The sequence below is a fragment of the Mercenaria mercenaria genome, chromosome 3 (assembly GCF_021730395.1).
Source record: "Mercenaria mercenaria strain notata chromosome 3, MADL_Memer_1, whole genome shotgun sequence".
NCBI classification, from domain to species: Eukaryota; Metazoa; Mollusca; class Bivalvia; order Venerida; family Veneridae; genus Mercenaria; species Mercenaria mercenaria.
In genome coordinates, this window is record NC_069363.1 from 100,189,325 (window position 1) to 100,214,415 (window position 25,091).

The window sequence follows — 25,091 nt, forward strand, 5'->3', positions numbered from 1 at the left end:
GGAGATAACCGAGTGTGAAAATTTTCAATCTCAAGAATACTATGACTATTTACTGACCACAGACACTAACATTATGAAGGTTGACCAGCAGGCCTAGGTTTTCTCATGCTATTTAAAGACACTATTCTAAATATCATAATCAAGGTCACAGTGATCTAGACCCTTGGGTTGCTGACAACAAAGACATTAACTAACTTAAGGCCATCTCTTGAAAAAAGAAAACATAAAAAGAAGTTTGACTGCCCTAGGAAGCATTTTCTTTCTTTTTTTATTTATTTTGTTGGGTTTAACATTGCACTAACACAATTATAGGTCATATAGCGACTTTCAACTTGTGGAGGAAGACCTCAGGTGCCCCTCTGTGATCGAACCTACATCCATGAGGAGCAAGTGATTTGAAGTCAGCGGCCTTAACCACTCGGCCACAGAGGCCCCTTTCAATTAAAACAATGTCATGGAACATGTAAATTAAACATAGAGAAAACATATTGATCTTGTAATAAGATAATTTATAAACTTAACATAAACAAATCTTTCCAACTGATTTCGCAATTAGAACAGCAACATTTTCATCATAGCTTTATATTTAAGTAAACACCATTTAATCAAAGCAAATACAATCTTGGAATGAATCAAGCAATATCAAAATGAAACCTAAACTGTAGTGTACATAACTCATGTAACTTGATTTGAGCAAACAGAAATTTGAAGATGTGTTTGTTTGATTTGTTATTAGACTATTAGTCCCATTTACCCAGGTCAGGTAGCATGACAACTTTCGAGCAAGAAGATTCCAGGTGATTTCTGGCAACAGCATGCACCTTGAAAGAAACACAAGCCTTCAAACTTCACTATATGTGCACATTTGCTACGCTAGCAGTGCTCAAGTAGTGAACTTCACTGTATGTACACATTTGCTACTCTAGCAGTGCTCAAGTAGTGAACTTCACTGTATGTACACATTTGCTACACTAGCAGTGCTCAAGTAGTGAACTTCACTGTATGTACACATTTGCTACACTAGCAGTGCTCAAGTAGTGAACTTCACTGTATGTACACTAGCAGTTATCAAGTAGTGAACTTCACTGTATGTACACATTTGTTACTCTAGCAGTGCTCAAGTAGTTAACTTCACTGTATATACACATTTGCTACACTAGCAGTGCTCAAGTAGTGAACTTCACTGTATGTACACTAGCAGTTATCAAGTAGTGAATTTCACTGTATGTACACATTTGCACTAGTAGTGACCTTCACTGTATGTATACATTTGCTACATTAGCAGTGCTCAAGCAGTTAACTTCACTGTATGTACACATTTGTTACTCTAGCAGTGCTCAAGTAGTGAACTTCACTGTATATACACATTTGCTACACTAGCAGTGCTCAAATAGTGGACTTCACTGTATGTACACATTTGCTACACTAGCAGTGCTCAAATAGTGGACTTCACTGTACACATTTGTCACCCTAGTAGTGATCTTCACTGTATGTAAACATTTGTTACTGTAGTAGTGCTCAAGTAGTGAACTTCACTGTATGTACACATTTGCTACTCCAGTAGTGGACTTCACTGTATGTACACATTTGCTACTGTAGTAGTACTCAGGTAGTGAACTTCATTGTATGTACACATTTTCTTATCTAGTAGTGCTAAAACCAACAGCAGAGATTGACCCTGAATCACTTTTCTTCAAAGCCCTATACACATTAACACTTTTGCTTGACTGAAAATATCTGTAAGTACATCTGTACTTATTTCTGTTTCATGCACAGACATTATTTACACCACCAGTAACTGTTCACTACTGAGAAACCTTTTTGAAATGATATATTGTCATTTCATAATTTGATAGCCATTTGAAAAATAGCATTAGATAGAAATAACCCATTTACAGACAAAATCAATTTAAATGTTTTCCATTTACCACCAGTTATATTTCTGGTGTCGACGTAGTTTTTATGTCACTAACCTGTGAGGATAAGCTTTTATCTCCGCCAATAATCTCATCCTCAATGGTCTTGACTCGTAATCTCGCCGGATAAATGGCTTCAGAATTCTGTCAATCATTAATAATGCATGTAAATTGACATTGGTCTACATACTGTCAGGGGAACCATTAAAACTGTATTAGGTAAGAACATGAATTAATGATATAAACAAATTTGCTTGTAGCATGTAGACGCTATGCTGCAAATAAAGTAATGATTATTTTTGTCAGAATGGAATTTTACTACCGTATATTCCCTTATTAATACAGCCGGGAGCGCTAAATTTTGCAGCAGGTGGGGCGTTTAAAAAGGACCTAAAAACGTAACATATAATGAAAGGATTTTAACACTACCAAACTGCTGGTATTTTTTAATGAGCTAAATTAACTTAAATATGTAAATATTTTCTTGAAAACAGGTAATGTATAAAGGGGAGAGCATTAATAGGAGAATATAAGGAGGTAAAATATGGCATCATAACAAATAATTGTTTATGACTTTTATATGCTACAAACACGAGCCTTTAGGGCAGAAGGAAGCAAAATAATCAATACTGAACTAAAGTATGAAAGATTACTTGTATTTTATTGAAAAATGTATTTATAAATGATAGGAAACGTTATCAGAATATATTTTGAGCAAAATGCTAATTTACTGCAGTAACTTTGTCCCAATGCAAGCTTTGCAATTGTAAACTTTAACCTACAAACTAAAGATGGTCTTCAAATGACCAATACAATTCCTATGAATCTCTACACAGATATATTGAAGTATTCTATGGTAACTTATCCGAAATCACATTGGTTAGAAAACATTTTCAAGTTCAGGAGAGAATTACATTCACCTATTTAGGAAGAAAAGTTGCTGAAGAGGTTATTAACAATTCTGTAATGTCTATAAGCAACACTCACCTAGCTTTGTAAAGAATAAACACAACACTTTCTTCGAACATACAACACTCGTCCGACTTTGTAAAGACATCATACGATAATCATCTGGCAATGCCTACACAAAACGCTCACCTAGCTTTCTTAAAACTAAATACTAGACTTAATTGATTGTATAAGGACTATATACAACAACTAGCTTTGTAGACTAGAAACTTAACTGTGTAAGAACTACACACAATACCAACCAGGCTGTAAAAGGAATACATAAAACAGTCACTAGGCTGTGTACAGATCAACATAACACTTGACAGGCTGTGTAAGGGCTACAAACAACACTCATTGAACTGTGTAATATCTTGCTGTGTAAGGACTGGACACAACACTCACTTAACTGTGCCAAGACTATCCATCTGACTGTGTAAGGAGTTTACACAATACTAACCTGGCTGTATAAGGACTACATACACCACTCACCACACTGTGCAAGGACTGCACACAACACTCACCTGGTTGGGTGAGGACATAACACAACACTCAACTGCCTGGGCAAGGACAGCACATAACACCAACCTGACTGTGTAAAGGCTACACATGTCACAACACTCACCTGGTTATGTAAGGACTTAACACAACAGCCACCAGGCTGGGTAAGAACTGCACACAACACCAACCTGGCTGTGTAAAGGCTACACATGTCACAACACTCACCTGGCTAATCCACAAGATTTTGAATGGACTTCATGGAAAAGTCACCTTGATGAGTAAAACCTACATGCACCATTTGTTAAGACTTCATACAACAATATGTATGGACTATAGACTGTATGTAAAAACACTCACCTGGCTGTGTAAGGACTACACACAGTATGTAGTTGATCATCCTCATATCCAACAAGTCTGTTAAGGAATGAAGGTTGCTGATGTAGCTGTGCTCTTGAAAAGTTGCTTACATTTGTCTACAAAGAAAAGATCACATACTATCTAGCTTTAGCTGAAAACTCATTTAAATGTTTTGTTCGAGAATGACAGACTTGGTTTCAGCTCAAAATTTAAGGAATACATTGTATATCAAAATTTCATAAGGATAACAATGATATTGTGAGTACACTTATATTAATTCAAATAAAGGGGACCTTCATGACTGAGTGGTTAAGGCAGCTGACTTGAAATTACTTGCCCCTCAATGATGAGGGTTCAAATTATAGAATTCTTCATGTGAGGAAGCCATCAAGCTGGCATAAGGTCTGTGGTTCTAACCATGTTCACATTCATGCCTTAAAGAATGCCCGAATGGGAACTGGGGTCTTCCTCCTCCACTAAAAGTTCAAAAAGCCATAATATGATCTAAACTATGTGGTGTGATCTAAATCCATCAAAGATACAGGTTGTTAGCAGACATCCAAGCTCACAGCAAAAGATATAAAATTTCACAAGACCATGTTCTGGAAGTCTGTACATGCAGAGCGGGGTCAACCTTGACCATATGACCTTGCTTCTGACCAAATTTGCGGAACATCTTTTAAGAATGTCATCAATATTTTCTTTCTGTATTTTGCTGTGAGAGCCCAAAAATGCATTACCATTATAGAACAAATTTCAAGATAAGAAGTCATTTAAAAATGTATACAGGTTTAACTCTGGTGTCCTCTATAAAAAACCAAGCAGAACCATTTGAACAAATTTTGAGGAGGACCTTAGAATGATGCTACAGACAAAATTGATGATTATCCATCAGGTAGCTTATGAGAGGTGTATCTATTTTTAGCTTTTGTTGCCCCTAAAAGGGGTGAAGTGCTCCCATTTGAACAAGTTTGGGAGATGATGCCATAGACCAAATTTGATGAAGAACTAACAATCGTTTTATGAAAGATCTAAGTCATTTAAAGGTTGTTTTCAATTTTTAACTCCTGTGACCCCTAAAAGGACCAAACACACCTACATGAATTGGAGAGAACTTAACACTGATGCTACAAACCAGTAAAGCAGGAGGTATTGGAACAGCACTTGTGACTCGTCACAGGGAGCTAACAAAGAAAATTAAAGATTAAAATTTTTCTATTCAAAAGATTTTTTTATAATTCTAAACATATTAAACATTTCTGTATACCTGAAACTTGTCCAGGATTCTCATATCACCATGGTAACAATTTCCAGGATTGTTGATGAGCCTTTCCTGTAACAAAAAATACACTACACTTTAACTTCGGTAGGGGGATAAACCCGCAACCAAAAACAACAACAATGACTATAACATGCATACTTACCCTAACCTGTATTTTCAATAGTAAATGAAATGGAAAGGACTAAAATGAAATGTTTATGACCTTGCATACGAACTTGTTACCTTCTTTATTCCATTCCATTTGAAAAGACTGAAACAGAGGCCCAGCTATATATACTTTAATTGCAGACATGCCAGATAGTTATAACAATCCCTCTAATTCATTGTGACCTGACAAATGCACAACAAAATCAGTACATTATCCCCAACCCCTCTACTCAATCTGAATGAGAAAGACACAACAAAAAACAATTCTCCCTTTTTGGAGTGTTTGAAACTACACTCATCCATCACAATGAAGCAACAAGTGGCCGAAGGTCTATTTAATAGAAGTCAAGCTATGAAAATAAAGCAACTTGCTCACAGTATGGGTGATATAATAGGGTTATTATAATAGTAGCACTTTCTAAGATGCTGTATTTGGCTCTTGTGGATTTTGCCAGATCAGAACTCACACAAGCGCCGAGTGTGATCTGACCTTGCACAATCCAAGAGAGCCAAATACAAAATCCCAGACCTGGGAAATATGCACTCATTCTTTAGCAGAACAACACTGAGCTCCTGAACTCACACAATATTTCTACTACAGAATTTCTGCATATTTCTTGATAAAAAGCTAATAACTAACAAATAAACCATATTAATTTTAACACATTTCAACAAAATGTATACACCAGACATTAAGAACTAAATGAGGTCAAAACCCATATAAAATATCTTTCAAAAACCCATTTAGAATGCTTTCTTTTGATCATTAGTTCAAAAATATCTTTGTTGCTCTCCAACTTTTGAAATACTGTATTGTTATTTACAGAGTTACATTGCAAGAATTGCATGTCAACCAAGTCCCACTTATATAAAACATAATTTTCTGAAAATGTGTGAGTGACTTTAATACAGCTATAGACTTTCTTGTCATTGCACCTAAATCTGTGACCTGAACCAAAATATTATAAAAAGAAACTTCAAACTACGATCACTCACCATGTTTAAACCAAAGCACCTCTGTGATAATTTGTTCATTTCTGCATCCAAATCAAACTGGGGAACACCATGCTCTCTCTTCAACTGAAATTTGATATAGATGTTAATATCTTGTATTTCATAGGTACCTGTATGACATTTTTATTTATTTCGACAAGTGCAAATATTCAGAAGAAAGCTATTTAAACATAACTTATTAATGTAATTGCACTTTATACTGTATATAAATAATGTTTAGTAGCAGGAACTTGCTGCTATCTTAAGAGACTACCTAACTATTACATCTAGTAACACACCTGCAACTTCTGATTCAGGGGAGACAATAGCTAGTAGCTTTTTACATTAGCTGTACATCAGTTGTCTTTTCCTTGAGCAAAAGGGAATATAAATGTCTATTTTTAATTGCTTATGTCCATTCAGACAATGTTTGCAAGCAAAATATTTCAAACAGATTTAAATGGCAAAACATTGAAAACTTTTGTACTGGTAAATTCTCTGAAAACTGCAGACATTAAAGACTGACATAACTATATTAAAGGTTTAAGACTTACCTTACATTAGTCTATGGGGACAATGACTGAATATTCACCCAGTTCTGTTAACTGACAAAACTACTGCTTAATGACCAGGTTCTAATTTGGCTAACAAGGATAAATATACCAAACAAAGATTTACTACCAAACTTGAATACATAAAAAGACTTATACAACAAATCTGATATTCAAGTTCTTGTCTCACAGCTTTTGTTATCATACTGATTGTATCTAGCCCACACTAAAATAACAAGAGCTTGTCGAACACGAAATGCCCCTCTTGATGCATTCAGTAATTGCACAAGGAACAGAAATTATTTAGTCACTGTGCACGAAAGTTCTACAGTTCTTGGTCAAAATAACCTTGGCCTTTGACCTATTGACTTCAAAATCAATAGGGGTCATCTGCTGGTAATGATCAACCTTTCTATTAATTTTCGTGATCCTAGGCCCAACCATTCTTAAATTATCATCCAGAAACCATTAAAGTGTTCCTGGTCACAGTGACATTGACCTTTGGCCTACTGACCTCAAAATTAATAGGGATCATCTGCTAGTGATGAACAACCTCCCTATTAACTTTCATGATCCCAGACCCAAGCGTTTTTGAGTTATCATCCGGAAACCGTTTAACTGTTCCTGGTCACTGTGAACTTGACCTACTGACCTCAAAATCAATAGAAGTCATCTGCTAGTCATGACCAACCTCTCTATCAACTTTCATGATCCAATGCCCAAGCGTTCTTGAGATATCAGGAAACCATTTAACTGTACTGGGTCATTGTGACCTTGACCTTTGACCTACTGATCTCAAAATCAGTAGGGGTCATCTGCTGGTCATGATCAACCACCCTATCAACTTTCATGATCCTAGGCCCAAGTGTTCTTGAATTATCATCTGGAAACCGTTTAAATGTTCCGGGTCACTGTGACCTTGACCTTTAACCTACTGATTTCAAAATCAATAGGGTTCATCTGCTGGTCATGACCAACCACCCCATCAACTTTCATGATCCTAGGCCTAAGCGTTCTTGAGTTATCATCCGGAAACGGATTGGTCTACATACCGACCGACAGACATCTGCAAAACAATATACCCCTCCTTCGAAGGGGGCATAAAAATCTGTCGCATTATCTGTCTGAAATTGCATTTTATTTTTAACTAGTTGAGGTGTGGAGGTAATCTACAGTTTAAAGACCTACCTCCAGACCTTGAATTTTCTTTTTTAACCTGTCTAGATGTGAAGGTAATCTACAACACAAAGATGTACTATTTTACCTGCTTGACCTCGAGTTCTTTTCAACCAACTGAGGTGCCAAGGAAATCTAAAAGATCTACCACCTTACCTGCCAGACCTTGAGCATTCTTTTCAGCCTGTTGAGTGAGTGAGTTGGGATCTACCACTTTACCTACATGACCCTGAGTTCTCTTTTCAACCAACTGAGGTGCAGAGGGAATCCAAAGTATAAAGATCTACCATCTTACCTGTCTGACCTTGAGTTTTCTCTTTAGTCTGTTGAGATGTGGAGATAATCTACAGTATAAAGATCTGCAACCTTACCTGTCTGACCTTGAGTTTTCTTTTCAGCCTGTTGAGGTGTGGAGGTAATCTACAGGTCTCAGATGCGGCTTCCAATTTCTTCAGTAACTGCCTTTCTTCAAATGTACTCATCAACTGATATCTAAAACAAGACAAACACTCCTGTCAGTTTTTATGTACAGAAACAAGATTACATTCAAACCTCTGTGAAAGGCCTCCCCCTGAATAAAGACCATGATTATAAAACCTGCTTATAACGGCCACAATAAAAAGTATAAATTTACCTGTGTTGAGAGACCACATCTCAACACAAACCATGTTTTTTCATTTCCCAGAGATGATTGTTTCAGACAGTGTTGACTGTATTCAATGTGACATTTCTTTTAAAACAATCAACGAAAAAGGCTGAATATTGTTTCCATCAAAGAATTACACTGACTGCTTAATATTTAGCATGAAAAATGAAATGTCTAGCTCCTCTATACTAAAACAAAAGAGTAATATATTTGATGAAAGTCATTATCAAAGGTTCTTGAATAAACTCAGTAATAGAATGAAACTGTTTTGAAATTTATATGGATTTTCTGGAACAATACATAGTTTAATAAGTTTACACCACTTCATACAAATTTCATTTTCATCAAACAAGAATATGAATGAATTTTTTGTTGACTGCATAAAAAGTCTGAACGCCTTAAGTTAACTACACCTGATGACCGATTCCCAGACCCATGACCAGTACTAACACTTATGTATGGGATTATGAAGACTGTGGACAGATTCAGCTCTCCCATTGATTTGAACCAGCTATCTGCTGTTAGGAGTATGACACTCTACCCATAAATCAATGTACTTCATTACCAGTATGTCCCAGTTCTTAATCTCTGCACCTCCTTGAACATACTTACTGACATTTAGGAAGTACCACAGCTGTTGGTTGTTCCTCTGTCTCAAGTTTTCTCTTTCTTCTCCTTTCATGTTTTTCTCCTGTATCTCCATCCAACTGTGAATCCTCTACCTAGACAAGAAAATGTATAGTGCTACTGTAGGGTACAACAATAACAATTGTACAGAAAGTAAAGCATAATGCAGACATGGTCAGATTGTTCTACAGATATTGTATAGAACACTATCATTTAATGGACAGTATAATTACTAAAGAAAACTTTTGTAAACATTCTATAATTTGTGTTGAAACTATAATACTCTACACTTTTATTGAGATATTTCTTCTGACTATCTTATTGGTATAACTCACATCATATATGACTAGGGAAAACAACTCATATATAGAAACTAGGTTACATACATGGTTTGTAAAAATATTAAACTGAGTTTGTAAACCAATCATAAAATGCAACCCCGCCATTGGTCAATTTTAAAATTAAACCAAGAACCAACCAATCAGCTGCTGGTATTTGGAGACTGGTCCCCAAACTCACTTTAAAAAGGCTAAGTTATAGACCATTTGACCCATTTACAGGTCCTGTAGCTGATGAACATATACTATCAGTTAAAACTCAAATATTCCATCCTCTGTAACACAGTCAATTCAATCTATTATCTCAAGTTAACTTACCTCGGATGATGAGGAAGATACACTGTCACTTTCAGAATCCACTACAGATCTGGCAGTATCAATCTCACCTGTAATGTATTATCCTTCAGTTTAAAATGAAACTACATGTAAATCTGGACTTCCCTTTTCATTCAATGACAAACAGACAATGCTGCACACACTCAATCTTGCTTTCTCTTCTTGACATTTCCAAAGTCATGGGCCTATGTCATGTGGAAAAAGAGGACTGACCTTAAACAATGCAAAATACTTGTACTGCAGCAGTACAATGAACTTGTAAAGCACCACCTTAAAGATATTCTAACCACAAAAGTGGACCTGGCAGTGCTTCTTGTGAAAAAAGGAAGAAAAGCAATAAGATTTCCAAAAACCTAAAATAAATAATGTAAAATCATTAAATTACGCGGGCATGAAATTTCGTGCTTTTGGTCAAAACAGCAATTTAGTGGGGATATGAATTCATGGATTTCAACTTTTGAACATGAAATGAATGGGAATTTTACTTGTTTGTTGAGGTTAAATTTGGTGGATTGACTCAACCACGAAAATAAGTTCCCCACGAATATTAATTATTTCACAGTATGATCCAACAGAAAACCTTAAAATGCCAAAAAATATTTAAAAAGTGAAATTTTGTTACCTTGACTAGTGTTGCTGTCAATATTTCTAAAGAATGAAAAGTTTGCCTGGTTACTGCTGCTGTAGAGACTGTCTGGATTACTGGTATCCATGGATGTACTTCCTTGACAACTGTTGTCAAGGTTACTGTTGTCAAGATAACTACTCTCATCTGAAAATGAAAGATGCTCATTCCAGTAAGTGTGTGAACAATAGTCGATTCATTAATACAATACATATGCCTCTTTCAATCCTAAGAACACATTTTATAAATTTTAACCATCTAGCATTCATCAAATACTGTGAATGCTAGATATACCTACCAGAGGCAAGCTTTTAACCTTTTAAAGCTTTTAAATGACTGGAAAGTCATCTCTTTTGTATGTATGGCTTTAGGTAGTGGAAATGTAATGACATTCAGTATTATCAGGTGATTACGTATTCTCCTTTGGCAACTGCACATTACCTGGAGGCATTATAGCTGAACAAACATGGTTTTCCATAAAAAGTGGAAAATGCTGAAACTGCATATGAAGACTACATAATTTGCAATCATTTTCTAACCTCAACGATAAGAATCTTTGGTATTTCTGCCTTGGTTCACTGAACATTGATCATTTTTTTTAATCATTACCTTCTAGTTTTCTCATGAAAATTTAGCTGGGTCCCATTTTACCTATTTTCCTATCAGCAAGTAAGGTTCTGTTCTGGGATTAAAGTAACTTCAATAGCTTCAATCATGATGCATCCTTTGAAGCACTTGTTAAAGCTCAAGCTTGCACCATGGTAGAGCCATCAAAATATGAAAAATGTGCACTGTCAAATCTACGCTAATTGACAAATATTAATGTGATGCAATTTATCATGTCTACAAGCAAAATAACTTTGTTAAGAATTACCTATGGCAGACAGCATTTCCTGCACCGTTGGAGATTCTTCCATTCTGAAAGGGGAACCAGGAGGTGTAATGGTTCCCGGGTCAATCTCAAGGTCACTTTCATCAGCATCATGAGCTGCTGCATCATCAGACAACAGCAGGTTTGGTACTGTGGCTGTAAAGGAGTACTATCAGCAACAGATGGCTCACATTTCAATACCAATAAAGTCAGAAATCTAAAAGTACATTTGTATTTCATATAACTGTGTATAAATACTTATTTACAGTGCACAGGTTTTGGGAAGTTTTTTTTATTTTTTTTATTTAACATCGCACCGACACATGATAGGTCATATGGCGACTTTTCAGCTTTCATGGTGGAGGAAGACCCAAGGTGCCTCTCCGTGCATTATTTTATCATGAGTGGGCACCACCGACCTTCCGTAAGCCAGCTGGATGGCTTCCTCACATATAGAATTCAATGCCCCGAGTGAGGCTCGAACCCACATCAATGAGTGATTTGAAGTCAGCGACCTTAACCACTCGGCCACGGAAGCCCCGTTTTGGGAAGCAGTCTGATAGATTACTATGTCTTGAAACAATTACCATTAAAATTAAACTGTGTACAAGTTGTTAAAATTCGCCTTCTAAACATCATGTCAGCATCTTCCATTATTGAGAAATAAGCTTTTTCAAGTACCTTGAAACTGGAGATCTTTCTCTGTAAGATAGCTACTCTGTGAGATATTACTGCCTTCATCACTGCAGTCAGCTAATGACCCTGACCTTGAGGATACCATTGACCAACTGGATGTAACAGGTCCACTTGTAGTACCATCCATCAATAAGGTTCCTGAATCACCTGAAAAAAAGGCTTCTAATTTGTAGTTTGGGACTTCTGGAACTAAATAATTACAAAAATTTAAAGAGTATAACTTTTTCTTAAACCTTATAGGTTCTTTTCTTTGTTATAATCTTAACACAAGCCAAGGAAAGTATTCTTAAATTACCAATCAGAAACTGTTTTCAGCCACAAGGTCAATACAAACCTTCAACTTTGACCTACTGATCCCCAAAACTATACTGGTCCTGTATTGACCACAGTCAATCAACATATACAGTTTGATGCCTGTAAGCCATAGCATTCTTCAGTTATAGGTTTTCAGTTTCATTGTCACTCCGACCTTGACCTACTGACCCTAAAAACTAGGGGTCATCGACTGACCACAGGCAATTATCCTATAATGTTTGATACCTGTAGGCTTAAGTGTTCTTTATTCATCAAGCTGAAATAGACAGACAGATAATCAGACAGATGGTCTGACTATATGCCTCCGTGATGGGGTATAAAAATACTTCGACATTTAACACTGTTAACCTTACTTGGTACGGAAATGGCAAAGCATACAAGAAAATGCATGGAAGTAAGATTACTTTTAGAGAAAAGTCCTGTGAATGCTAAAAGTTTCTCTGGACGAGCCAAAGTTTTCTCCCTTGGATTGAGTGGTGTACTGCCATCCTTCTGCGCTACATACTGCACATGTTCTGATGAGTGACCTGATGACTGTGTATTTTCTGTAGACTGGGCTGAAGATTGAAGACAGTCTATGGACTGGTTCACCTGGGATTCAGTTTGACACTGTAAATTTTCAGCTGACTGGTTCAAAATTTGCGACTCATCTGCCTGACTTTTAGCTAATTTTGTTTTCCTTATCTCTTTTGCTTCCTGAGAAAAAGAAATGAATTAATCAGCATTGATACAAATTTATGCAAACCTGAAATGCATCAGATTAATATTTCTTGCACACCAGACTGGCGTTTCCAGTGATTTTACCCATGCCGGCAAAACCCATCTGGCACCCCCATGCCAGAAGACTCTCATGCTGTTAATGACAACTAGTGGTTCATGCACTGATAATATACTGTTTATGTAAAAATATGAAAAAAGCAGGTACCTTGATAGTTTCTCTCCGTTCCTTATAGTATATTTCTCGATTCAAAATATGTTAGTTTACCATAAGAACACAATGTTAAATTTCAATTACATTAATTGTTTTGAATTATTCTAATTTGGATTAATATTTGAATTTCTTTCAATGGCCATGTGATTTTCAAGGTCATGCGGTTTTTGTGACAGCAGTGATTACTGTAGTACTAGGGGAGATAATCACAGCTGACAGTTTGTCAATCATCATGAAGAGCATATGCCTCACCTGGAATTTGAACCTAGGAATTCTTTACTAAAAGTGTAATGCCCTACATTTTGAGCTAACAGGACAAGCAGAACTAAACTACAATCATAATATTCTATTTTGAGCATAGCTTAAAAGTGTGTCTCAGTGCAGACTATGTATAGCATACATCACTGAAAATGTTAAACTGTTTGATTTAAGTAGGTTTCAATGGCATGCTGAATAGATTACTGTACGAAAATTCTAGTCTTATATAAAAGAAAATATTTAACTTTTTAAATCATATGCTACACCTGGGATTTGAACCTACAACTTCCTGGTTGGAAGTGTTGTGTTTTACATATTGAGCTAACTTGATAGGCAGACCTACAGTAAGAGTAACATTTCATTCTGAGCAAAATTACTTAGGAGTATCTCAGTGAAACCTCATTTGAAAGACTGAAAACTGACTTAGTTATGATGCTATTCTAGAAGTTTATTGTATGAAGAAACTACTCTAATATAAAAGAAAATGTCTGACTTCTTAAGGTGACATATCAATGACATGATATGCTTTTTGAGGTGTTGTTAAATTCTAAGACAATAAACTGTGTCTTAAGGAGTAAACTCACTGTCAAAGTTGATCTTTTAGCTTTAAGTTCCATAGCTGCCTCTATAGATGTTTTACCCCTTCTACTTCTCAGACCTTCTTTTGGAGCATCCTTTGGGGTCGGGGAAATCTCTTTCTTCTTTACAGCTGGTTTGGTAACAGGTGTACCTGTTTAATAAAGTATTCATATCTTAGATTCATTTCAACAATTCATCACTATTTCTGTGAAAAGGTCTGTTCATCTGTGGGTCACTAAGAACCACTTATCTTCCACAAGACAGCTGGATGGGACTTCACATATAAAAAAGTTAAATGATTAGTATGGTTGTACCCACAGTGGAAAGGAGAATTAGTGACTGCTAGCAACCATTACTATTGTCAAATTTATTTGAGCTGTCAAAAAATGGACCCGGCTTTCATTATATTCTGTTCGAGCCTATATAAGATTAACATGAAAGCCGGGAACATGTTTTGACAGGTCCATTAAATAGTACAATACTTAGCCACAAATGACCAAACATGTAAGGTAGAGTAATGCCTGGGCATTATTCCTTGTTTTAAATCCACCAAAGAAGAATAGATCAGATCTGAAACATGATCTGATAATTTTTGAAGTACTTTTTCCTATATCACTCGTATAAGCAGTGACCCCAGGATGGGGCCTCTTTTCACCCTAGAGGCATTATTTGAACAATGTTGTTAGAGATCCACTAGCCAATATTACATACAAAGGTCTAGGCCTTGAACTTTCAGACAAGACAATTTCTATTTTTTATTTCTATATATGTCTAAAAAAAAAACTTGTGACCCCCAGGGCAGGGCCTCTGTTCATCCCAGGGGCATAATTTGAACAAATGTGGTAGAGGACCACTAGGCAAGGCAACATACCAAATATCAAAAACCTATGCCTTGCGGTTTCAGGCAAGAAGAGTTTTAAAGTTTATTCTTATAAATTAAGTCTATGTCAAACCTGAGAGCCCCTGGGTAGGGCCTCTTTTCACCCTTAGGGCATAATTTGAATGACTTTGGTACAGGACCACAAGGCACTGCAACACATGAAATATCATAAGCCTAGTCCTTGCAGTTTCAGATAAGAAGATTTTAAAGTTGTTTTCCTATATAAGTCTATGTAAAACTTGAGACAGGGTTCATACAGAATTATGTTACTCAATTTCTATGATATTTCCATGATCTTCAGTGATTTTCCATGATATGGTAAAGTATCGCTTTTACATAACATTATGGCAAATTATTGCATATAACTAAATATTAAATAGATTCACCACAATACAACGTGCGATACAATGTTTATGCAGAACTTACGTTTTGTGATATTTCTAATCAAGAAAACTAAGTCTGCAAGACAAAAATAATGAATGCAATCTTAAAACAAACAGTAGATCTTATGTAATTATTAAACAAACAGGAATAATGCTTTTTGCTGTTTTTTTTTCTTTCTTTTTCTTTCTTTCTTTTTTTTTTATTCGAATTCACTGCAAGTTTCTTCTAGTGCAAATCTGAATACATTTTCAATAAATGTCATTATACATTCATCATATTACTGAGCATACCGTTGATACTCGTGTAAAATGTGCTGGTTTATGACCTCCGGGACCACCCCTGAGTTGTGAGTGCGTAGTATTTACAGGTATAGATCTAAACCAATTTCCAACTTCAAAATAAGTTTCAGATTTTCACCATTTCGATAAAGGGAAACTACTCTCAGCGCTAACTCTAAGACTGCCGTTACATACCATAAAAGACTGAGTGTTTTTTTTTCCTTTAATAATTTTAATTTCATATAAAAATGTTATTTTGATGAAAGAAATATAAAAAAATCATAGATATGATACTAATTAAAGATGGAGGATTATCTCCAACCAAGATCAAATTGTGAACAACAAAACTGACATGAGGTGTCACGCTAATTGCCCATAATTGCTGGCCATTTAATAAACAGCAGATTGTGTTCTAAATTATATTTTCTCTCCCATTTTAATCTGTTTTCCTGTTTGCAGACCTTTCTAATTGTTGTTTTTGCACTTCAGTCGGTCTGACATCGTCTCTTAATCGTTTAAATTACTGTTACTCAGCATACATGCCTCGGGCAAATACAAAGCATATGTGTGAAGTCGCCGAGTGTCATATCTGCATATCCCGTGACAGTTAATTCAGGATGTCTCCTATTTTGACAAATGTTTGACGGGTAATGCAAAGGGGCGGTGCTGAAAGGGCGAAAGGGCGCTGAAGAAAGAAAAAGGGCGGCGATTCAGACAGAAAGGTGGCGCTAAAATGGAAGGGCATGGACGAACGAAATAGCCGTTAACAATTTCATTTTCGCTTGTATTCACTCCAGACTATTGGCAGGGAAAATATAAATAAAATTAGCGAAAATCACTTTTATTTTTATTTCAAAATCGGATCAGCGCTCCAGAGAACCAGGAAATAAAAAAATTCTGGCCCAATTTCAAGATTTTCCATGATCTATTTGGGATTTCCATGATATTTCCATTATAAAATCTATCTTTTCGAAATTCCATGAAATTTCCAGGTCTGTGCGAGCCCTGTGAGACCCTAGGGACTGGACCTCTTTTCACCCCAGGGTTATAATTTGAACAATATTGGTAGAGGACTACAAGGCAATGCTACATACCAAATATCAAAGGCCTAGGTCTCGTGATTTTAGACAAGAAGATTATTAAAGTTTTTTCCTATATTATATAAGTCTATGTAAAACTTGTGACCTCCGTGGCTGGGCCTTTTTTCACCCCAGGGTTTTAATTTGAACAAAGTTGGTAGAGAACCACAAGGTAATGCTACATACCAAATATCAAAGGCCTAGGTCTTGTGGTTTTAGACATCTGAAGAAGATATTTAAAGATTTTTCCTATATAAGTCTATGTAAAACTTGTGACCCCGGGATGGGGCCTCTTTTCACCCCAAGGGCATAATTTGAACAATCTTCATAGAGGACCATTAGATGACCAAAGGGGGGTAATTTGAATAACTTTGGTAGAGGACCACTAGATGATGCTACAGATATCAAAGATCTAGGCCCTGTGGTTTTGGACAAGAAGATTTTTCAAGTTTTTCATTTCGGTTGGGCAACCAGAGTTTTGCATGGAATTCAATTCTTTGAACAATTTTGGAAGCAGGCCATCCAAGGACTATTCCTGTGAAGTTTAATTCTGTCCAGTGGTTTTCAAGAAGAAGATATTTTAATAAAATGTTGACAGACACACGACGCACAACGGACATTGAACGGTCACAAAAGCTAACCATGAGCCTTTGGCTTGTCACAAAAGCTCACCATCAGCTCAAGTGAGCTAAAAACAAATTAATGTAAACCTCATTTTGCTGTTCAAAGCAAGTACATCCACATAGCAAGATACTACAATAATCTAACTGGGTATTTTAAAGCAGACTTTCATTACTAGGAATCTGCTAATATACATATAAAACAGTATACACTTTGAAATCAAACAGGATACTAATTCAGGTTTAATACATTTCAATGGTTTAATTACTTTGTAAACAATCAATGAATATACTTTGTTTATGAGGATTTGGAGGCTGCAATTCCTTCAGTCGCCACCACCCACTTTCCTTCAGTTCATTGGCACCAGACACAAAGATTGCTGGACATCCCTGGGATAACACACCAGCTACAGTACCATGCCATAGTGATGTCTTCTTTCTGTAACATCAATATAAATCAGATCACTTTAATACACAGAAATTATAAAAATAAAAATTTCATAGATCATTTGCAAATTGAAAACATTGTTGTGTTCCAGGCATACCTGAATGCCATATTTAGCTCAGTAACTGAGTGTAAACCTAGTGTTAAGTTGGTCGAAGGTCCAAAACCAAGCATAAACTCTTTTCACATACCCTTTACTTCATTCACTTCAATGTTGGCCAGACGTACTGGTCAGAATTCAAGCAAAGCATACAGGGAGCAGTAACACCATATACCCCACACACTCCTGTAGGAAGCTGTGGAATTAATGCCTGCTTCCAAAACAGAAAGTAAAATCACCATAATTATGGTTTAATTTGGACATACTCACCTCTGTGAAAAGTAAGAGGAGGAAAAGTCTAGTATTTCCATGAAATAATCGATTGACCACCCAGTCAGCTTGGTCTGTTAGTTCGGTAAGTTATTGTTAAGGTGGTAGTGGACTCAAATCCTGTGTTAGGCACACTTAAGGCACACACATTTTTACCTTACAGTGATTTAGTTACTTTTCAACACTCCTTTTATAAAAATTATGTAAGAGCAATTAATTTTGGGACTACTCTTTTATTTTCAATATCAGTTAATTGTATTTTTCATAAACAATTTATAAAGTAATGGAACATTATTTTTTGTTTAAAAGCTGGCCAATGTGAAAAACATTAAAAAAAAACTAATGCTCTTATTATTATAAAGGTAAGTAACAACTGACTTACACAATTACATGATATGTCAGAGTTACCTACCCTCTGTTAAAACAGAAAGAGGAAGTAAAACAAAAAATTCCAGAAACCTACAAACATAGAACAGGAAAAGATAAATTTGTCTTAAAAGGAAATAATTATTCAATTTGACAACTTCACACAAAAACAAAGGTATGCACTTTCACTATACACAAAGTAGAGTTGATTAATAAAAGAAATACAGTCTTATGCTTTAATATGTCCTGTTAAACATTTTAATCTTATTCAGTAAGAAAACACATTGGTAGTCCATGGCTACCAAGTAAACAAATGCCCTCTATTGTGACTCTTCTTCAACTGAAAGCTCAAGAGATTAATATAAGGGACCTTAAAAATATTTGCTGGAGTATTCTGCAAAATTCTATGAAATGATCAACTTAATTAATATATACTAAATTTGTAGGTTATTCTATTTTCAGAATGTTTCAAGCACCAGAATATACAAGAATTGTGTCAATGAGACTCTCGGAAGTCCTTGCTGATATAGGAGTGGATGAGAGAATTATACTGAAGACAAGAAGAACATTCCTGCTGGGAGAAACTATGAAAACAATTACAGCACAACTACATGATGCAAAAGGGTCACTCTACTATTTAGGCAGTCAGTGTGAAGGCTCAACAACACCGGGACTTGATTCAGATCTTGACCAACTTCTCTGTACTAATGATATAAATTTGATACAGGACTTTGCAGACTGGGAACCTGGTATGATAAATAAGTTGATGATCCATGATGAGACTGTATCACCTGGTTATTGTCTGCTACAATGTCTTAGAGATGATGCTCCTCTTCCATACAATCATGTACCTATCGGTAATAAACATTTCTGCAAAGACAGAACAGGAAGAATACTGGTAAAGAATACATCTATGTCTGCAACATTAGCTAAATCTTTTGAGGGTGGAGTAATACATGGTCCAGCATATGCAATAGAAGGACGGCATGGGTTATATGATTCTGATGTTGTTGGTGCTATCCACTGTAAATCATGGCCTCTACAAGCTAGACAATGGTTAGACCAGCAAGGTGTAGGTCAGTGGCCTTCGGATGACACGAAGAGATATTGTAGCAGTACTGGATGTTTTGTTGTTGCCGTTGGAAGCAAAGGCAGTGAAAATGAAGAGTTTGAATGGAGAGTATCAACATCTCTAGCTGAAAGGTGTCTAATGTTCAATCTCAGTATTACACAGATCCGCTGTTATGTCTTGATGAAGATGATATTAAAAAAATTCATCAAGCCACACTTCCAAAACACCATTTCAAGTTATATGTGTAAAACAGTTCTGTTCAAATGTATTGCAAATATACATTCCAATGTCTGGAGAGAAAATAATTTACTTGCTTGTCTATCATTGTGTATATTTGTCCTGTACAGCTGTATTTTGAATGAAAACTGTCTTCATTTTATCATACCTTGAAACAATTTGATGAGAGGACATATTTCTCATGAATCAAAACCTTACATTCTTGAAATTCTGCAGTATATTATAAACAGTGAAGGGAGAGCATTACTGGAGATTGAATGTGATGATCTTGGTGCAACGATTCAGAGGAAGTTGAGTTATTTGCACTCAGTCAAAGCAAATGCCATTATTTCAGGACATTTATTAAGATCAACTGCAGCATTTATTGATGGCAACATAATGGACTATCTAACTGGAATCAGAAACAGTAGTTATGAAGAAGGCATACAAACACTACTGATGTTTATTTTCAAACTAGTTAGTATATCTAAATACTGCCAAGGACTGGTCAAAAAAGCCTGCTGTCTTCTTGTACCACGTCTCTGTACAACAGTGGGATTTGTTCTAGTATCTCTCAACATTTGTTGGTATAATAATATACATGCCGAAGCTCTCTCCTGGATTTCACTGGGTCTGAACACAGATGTTGCATCTGGAAAACTGAAGCTAGCCTCCATGTTATACTGTATAGGGGATACTCAAAGAGCAGAACTTGTTCTCAGAGATATTGAAGGTAGCTGTGATCTAAACATTGTTGAGCCTATTTGTTCTTGTCATGATTTCATCTCTCAAGGTCTAAGACGAGGATTCTTGGCAGTAGCTGACAATCATAATGAAGAAGCTATACAGTATACTACAGCATTCTGTGTAAAATTTCTGCCATGTGAAATTAACTGTGTTCCACATGAACTAAGGCATGAAACGTTTAGATCTACACAAGAGGACCTGGCATTCAGAGGAGAAGATAACTGGATGGACTTGGCTGTGATAGATTCTCTCCCTTACCTCTACTTCCTACAATACAAGACATACAGCAATCTTGGGAGACAGGAAGATAAACAAAGAGCCCTTTCAAACCTTGTGAGATCAACTGATCAGGAACCAAACCTTGGACACAGGGAAACAGCCCTGAATATATTGGGACAGTGTATGGAACAAGAAGACCGAGCTGTAGATGCATTTCATTGTTATTTATTGTCCCTAAAACTAAGGGAGAGAAACAATGCTGCCAAGTTCCATATTTGTAGACTGCTTTCAACAATGGTAAATGCCAATTAGTTTTAAATGAGCAAAAACATTCTTTGAAACAATAAGTGGAAATTTCAAAATATTTGAATATGTAAGAGTTTAGTTTTAGTTTAATCATATTCTATTGTAAACATGTAACAGTAAATGTACATCAACACATGAATATACAGATATACAACAGTGAACCAACAGTACATCAAGACATATACTAGTAGTCTACAGTAGGTCAATATATAAGTAAAGGTGGTGACTTTGCAAGAATGAAAATACGAAATGGTTGGACCATATGTTTTACCAACATTAGAAATCAGTCCGTCCCTTGCTGTCTAATTTATACAATGCATTAGATTAAACTAGATTTAAATGTGTTACAGTCTGCATCGCCTAATTTGGTCCATTGATAGTTTAATGATATTATACATAAAGCCACAGAAAACTAGACTGTTTTTCATGTAAAACTATTCTCCCTCCATGTATCACACAGACATTGTAGAATGCCACAAAAAGGGGCAATAATTCCAGTAAAAACAAGTGAATGAAGTATTACCATGCAATACAAAGTCCCCTACTGGAATGCACCTAGTTTTTTCTACTGCAGTATAACATAATGAACTGGTATCTGTCAATGATGTATATAATAAACAATATTTTATTATATATACAGTCAATATGTTATAACAAAACACTTGGATTAAAATTTAAAATATAAAAACCTCCAGTTGTTTTCATATTGAATTTTTTTGGCCATTTATAAGAAAGTTACCATACAAGCTATTTATAGTCACAAGAAAGGAAAATTAATCCTGAAAAAAAATTCTATTGTAAGTCCACACAAAACTCTTTACCAGGTAGAGATAGGTCAAAATACACCTAAATATTCGATGTAACATGCATGTTGTACCACAGAAAAGTGGTCTCTATTTTTCCCTACAGCCAGTAATAAAAAAGAAACAATAATCTATTTATATTAAAACAACATACATGCCATATTTCCCGCCGGGAGACTTTTTCTCCCGTATTTTCAGTATATCTGAAAACCTCCTGTAAAAAAATTAATTAAAAAAAGAAGTCCTCTGTCGAAATCTTATGTCAGACCCAATGTAGACCTTTAGACAATACTTGAAATTCAATATCAGGTAGCCAGGAAATACTCTTCAAACATAATTTTGATAGTTGTTTATAATCCCGAGCTTAATTGTTTATCGAGTGATACACACCTGAGGCATTAATTGTCTTACCACCTACTGTCACCATCTGCAAACAATTAACCATTTAATCTGACCTGTAGGCAATTGTAAACATGTGCACGTGAAATTTTAGACTGATTCAATAACATCAAAGGCGCTGATCAGTAGTTTTCAAAACAATATGTAAACAAGTCTTAAATTACGCCAATTTACCGCCATCTGCAAAAGTGTACTTTCGTTTTTGCTGACCTCGATATTTATCCAGCCATCAGAGGATGAGACAAGTTAGTGCTAACACCGAGTTTATGTTTCTCAATTTAAATACTTGCACAACATGCAAAAAATCAACTAAGATTTAACACAAGAGCCGACGCGAGTAGGATAGCTCCCCTATCCTTTGAATAGTCGAACTAAAAATTGGTGAGTTAATGTCAGACTACACAGAATTTTGGACAAACATGAATTTGGATAAGTGAATTTTATGAAATAAATTGCAATTCATACTGCCCGAAGAATTGACTGCCATTCCTTTGTGATATTGTCATGTTGTAATAATTAACAGGAGAAGAATTCCCAGTTTAAATACATGTAGTTTTAATCTAAATATATGGACAATCCAGCAAAAGAAGGACTTTTTTTTTTTTGACAACTTCATTTCTGAAAAAAAAAAAGACTGCCCTTAAAAGACTAATTTGACCTGAAATCTCCTCAACCTTTTGAGTATTGTATACTTAAAAATGTCAAAATAATCACTCTCCCCAGATGCAGAAGCATCAAGGTATAAAGCAAAAACAAAGCAGTTCTTTTGGTTCTTTTACGTGCCCAACGTAAAGCATTGATACACCAGGGATAATTTTAAAAAGCTAAACCCCAGAGCTTCGAAACAAAGTGCTAATAATACCTGTAGGTGGTATTTTCGCTATACATTAGTATGTATGAAAGGAAATTGAAATTTAGTTATATATATAATGAAACTTAAGCATTTTAAAAAGCTTTTCAAAAGTTATAAAATAATATAAAACAACACTGTTTTTGATAAATGACCTTAATTAATTTTGAAATAAAAAGTTAAAAGAATAAAGAAATAAATATTCATGTTTTAAAAACATCTATTTAGTGAAAAAGACCATTAAAGGGAGATAATTAAAAATGGCAAACTATATAAAGGGATAATTTTATAGACTGAACAATTACTTTTGTTTAGAAAATGTTCCTGAAAATCGTTGAGGCAGAGTTAAGGCCAGACTGGAAGAAAGCCCTGTTGACCTTTGACCCCAAATAACTGTGACCTTGATCTTTCAGCCAAGGCTCAGGCTTTTGTGCATGACACGATGTCTCATCATGGGGATTATTTGTGCCAAGTGATATCAAAATCCCTTAATGAATGAGAGTTATGGACCGGACACGAAACAGCAGACCCTGTTCATGCCATGTTAACATTTGACTGCTAAGTGTGACCTTGACCTTTGAGCTAGGGGTCTGAAAGTTGTGCAAGACAAATCATCTTATTATGAGGTACATTTATGCCAAGTAATATTAAAATCCCTTCATGGATGGCAGAGTTATGGACCAGACATGAAATGTCATGTAATCATGGGGAACATTTGTGCCAAGTAATATTAAAATCCCTTGATGAATAACAGTTATAGACCGGACAGGAAACTGCACACGGAGGGAAGGACAGAATGACAGACAGACAGAATAGCGCATTCCTATAGTCCCCGAAACTGGTTTTCAACCAGTAGGGGACTAATAAATGAACCAAACATTCCAATTATTTATACAACTGGGCACTTACTTCTCCTCTTAAGTTTGCTGTAATTCCAACCAGTGGTACAGGCTGCTGTAAGGTTTGGTGGAAACCTGGCCAATGTTTCTTGGCCAATTGCAAAAATTTGAATAATTTTTGAAGAGGGTCAAAGAAAGAACTTTTCTGTGAAGTTATTATGAAATCTGGCTAGCAAATAATGATTTTATACATTAAAGGGAAAAGTGCCTATGCCCTCAAACAGCAATGTTTTTCGACAAATCAAATTAATTCAAACAATCTTGGTAAAGAATCACCAAAAGAAAATTTCTGTCAAATTATCTTGAAATCCAGTTAGTGGTTTCTGAGATTTAAAAAAGGTTTCCTTCCTATTGCCATGGGAACTAGAGTTCTCCATGGAGTAAATTTCTTTGAACAGTTTTGCTAGAAGACTATCAAACCATCCAGCACAAGTTTCATCAACTTCTGCCAAATGGTATCAGACGCGATGCTATTTGAAGGAAAGTACTGACAGACAGACAACTAGTTATCACCAATGCTCAACCCAAGCACATTGTCCTCTACCAAGTAACTAAAAACAAAACATTTCCATCAGATTTTATATAGATCCTAGTATAAAATTATGCCTGTTAACAAGGGTTTCTTACAATTTGACTAATTGACTTAGTTTTGATTCCAGATGGCCAATTTTCAAAACTGACATATACTTTTGAAGACAAACATTTTGACCAGGTTTCATATAGATTAATTAGAAAATATGACCTCTAAAGTGTTAACCAGGTTATTCCATAATTTTACCTAGCTTTTGATCCATATTAGAAAGAATCAAACTTTACCTAGATTTTATGAAGTTATCGATCAGAAACTAATCAGAGATGTAAGATTTTTTTTCATTGTAAAAATGTTGTTGAAAATCATTATATATTAGTATTTAATTTGTATAGAACATTTTAGAGAAAAATACAGACCTATAAGGTTCTATAAAAAACTATGCATTCAAAAGCTCAATACTTTGTTGTCCTTCAAATATGCAAATATTATAAGAAATATTGCTATATATATTTTTTTAATTTACATTTGTGTGA

The 25,091-nt window shown here is 35.5% G+C and overlaps 2 protein-coding genes across 4 annotated transcripts in view; one reads left to right on the forward strand and one right to left on the reverse strand.

Moving 5' to 3' along the window:
- The window catches only part of LOC123523869 (cysteine-rich protein 2-binding protein-like), a 63,467-nt gene that overhangs the window by 18,501 nt on the left and 19,875 nt on the right, over window positions 1-25,091 (reverse strand). For 2 of the 3 annotated variants that reach the window (XM_053539475.1, XM_053539474.1), the window contains exons 5-16: window positions 17,628-17,773; window positions 14,099-14,244; window positions 12,730-13,021; window positions 11,996-12,157; window positions 11,318-11,470; window positions 10,441-10,590; window positions 9,801-9,868; window positions 9,130-9,239; window positions 8,243-8,363; window positions 6,148-6,231; window positions 4,990-5,055; window positions 3,723-3,838 (exon numbers count right to left, since the gene is read on the reverse strand). In XM_053539475.1, coding sequence (XP_053395450.1) covers window positions 3,723-3,838; window positions 4,990-5,055; window positions 6,148-6,231; window positions 8,243-8,363; window positions 9,130-9,239; window positions 9,801-9,868; window positions 10,441-10,590; window positions 11,318-11,470; window positions 11,996-12,157; window positions 12,730-13,021; window positions 14,099-14,244; window positions 17,628-17,773 — 1,614 coding nt within the window. Of the gene's footprint in view, window positions 1-1,973; window positions 2,061-3,722; window positions 3,839-4,989; window positions 5,056-6,147; window positions 6,232-8,242; window positions 8,364-9,129; window positions 9,240-9,800; window positions 9,869-10,440; window positions 10,591-11,317; window positions 11,471-11,995; window positions 12,158-12,729; window positions 13,022-14,098; window positions 14,245-17,627; window positions 17,774-25,091 lie in introns of all 3 variants that reach the window. The other variant, XM_053539473.1, reaches the window with a different exon arrangement.
- On the forward strand, window positions 18,183-22,084 carry LOC123523865 (uncharacterized). The gene is made up of 2 exons (XM_053539476.1): window positions 18,183-18,690; window positions 18,978-22,084. Exon 2 carries the CDS (start codon window positions 19,987-19,989, stop codon window positions 21,079-21,081), a length of 1,095 nt encoding a protein of 364 aa, XP_053395451.1. The 5' UTR covers window positions 18,183-18,690; window positions 18,978-19,986; the 3' UTR covers window positions 21,082-22,084.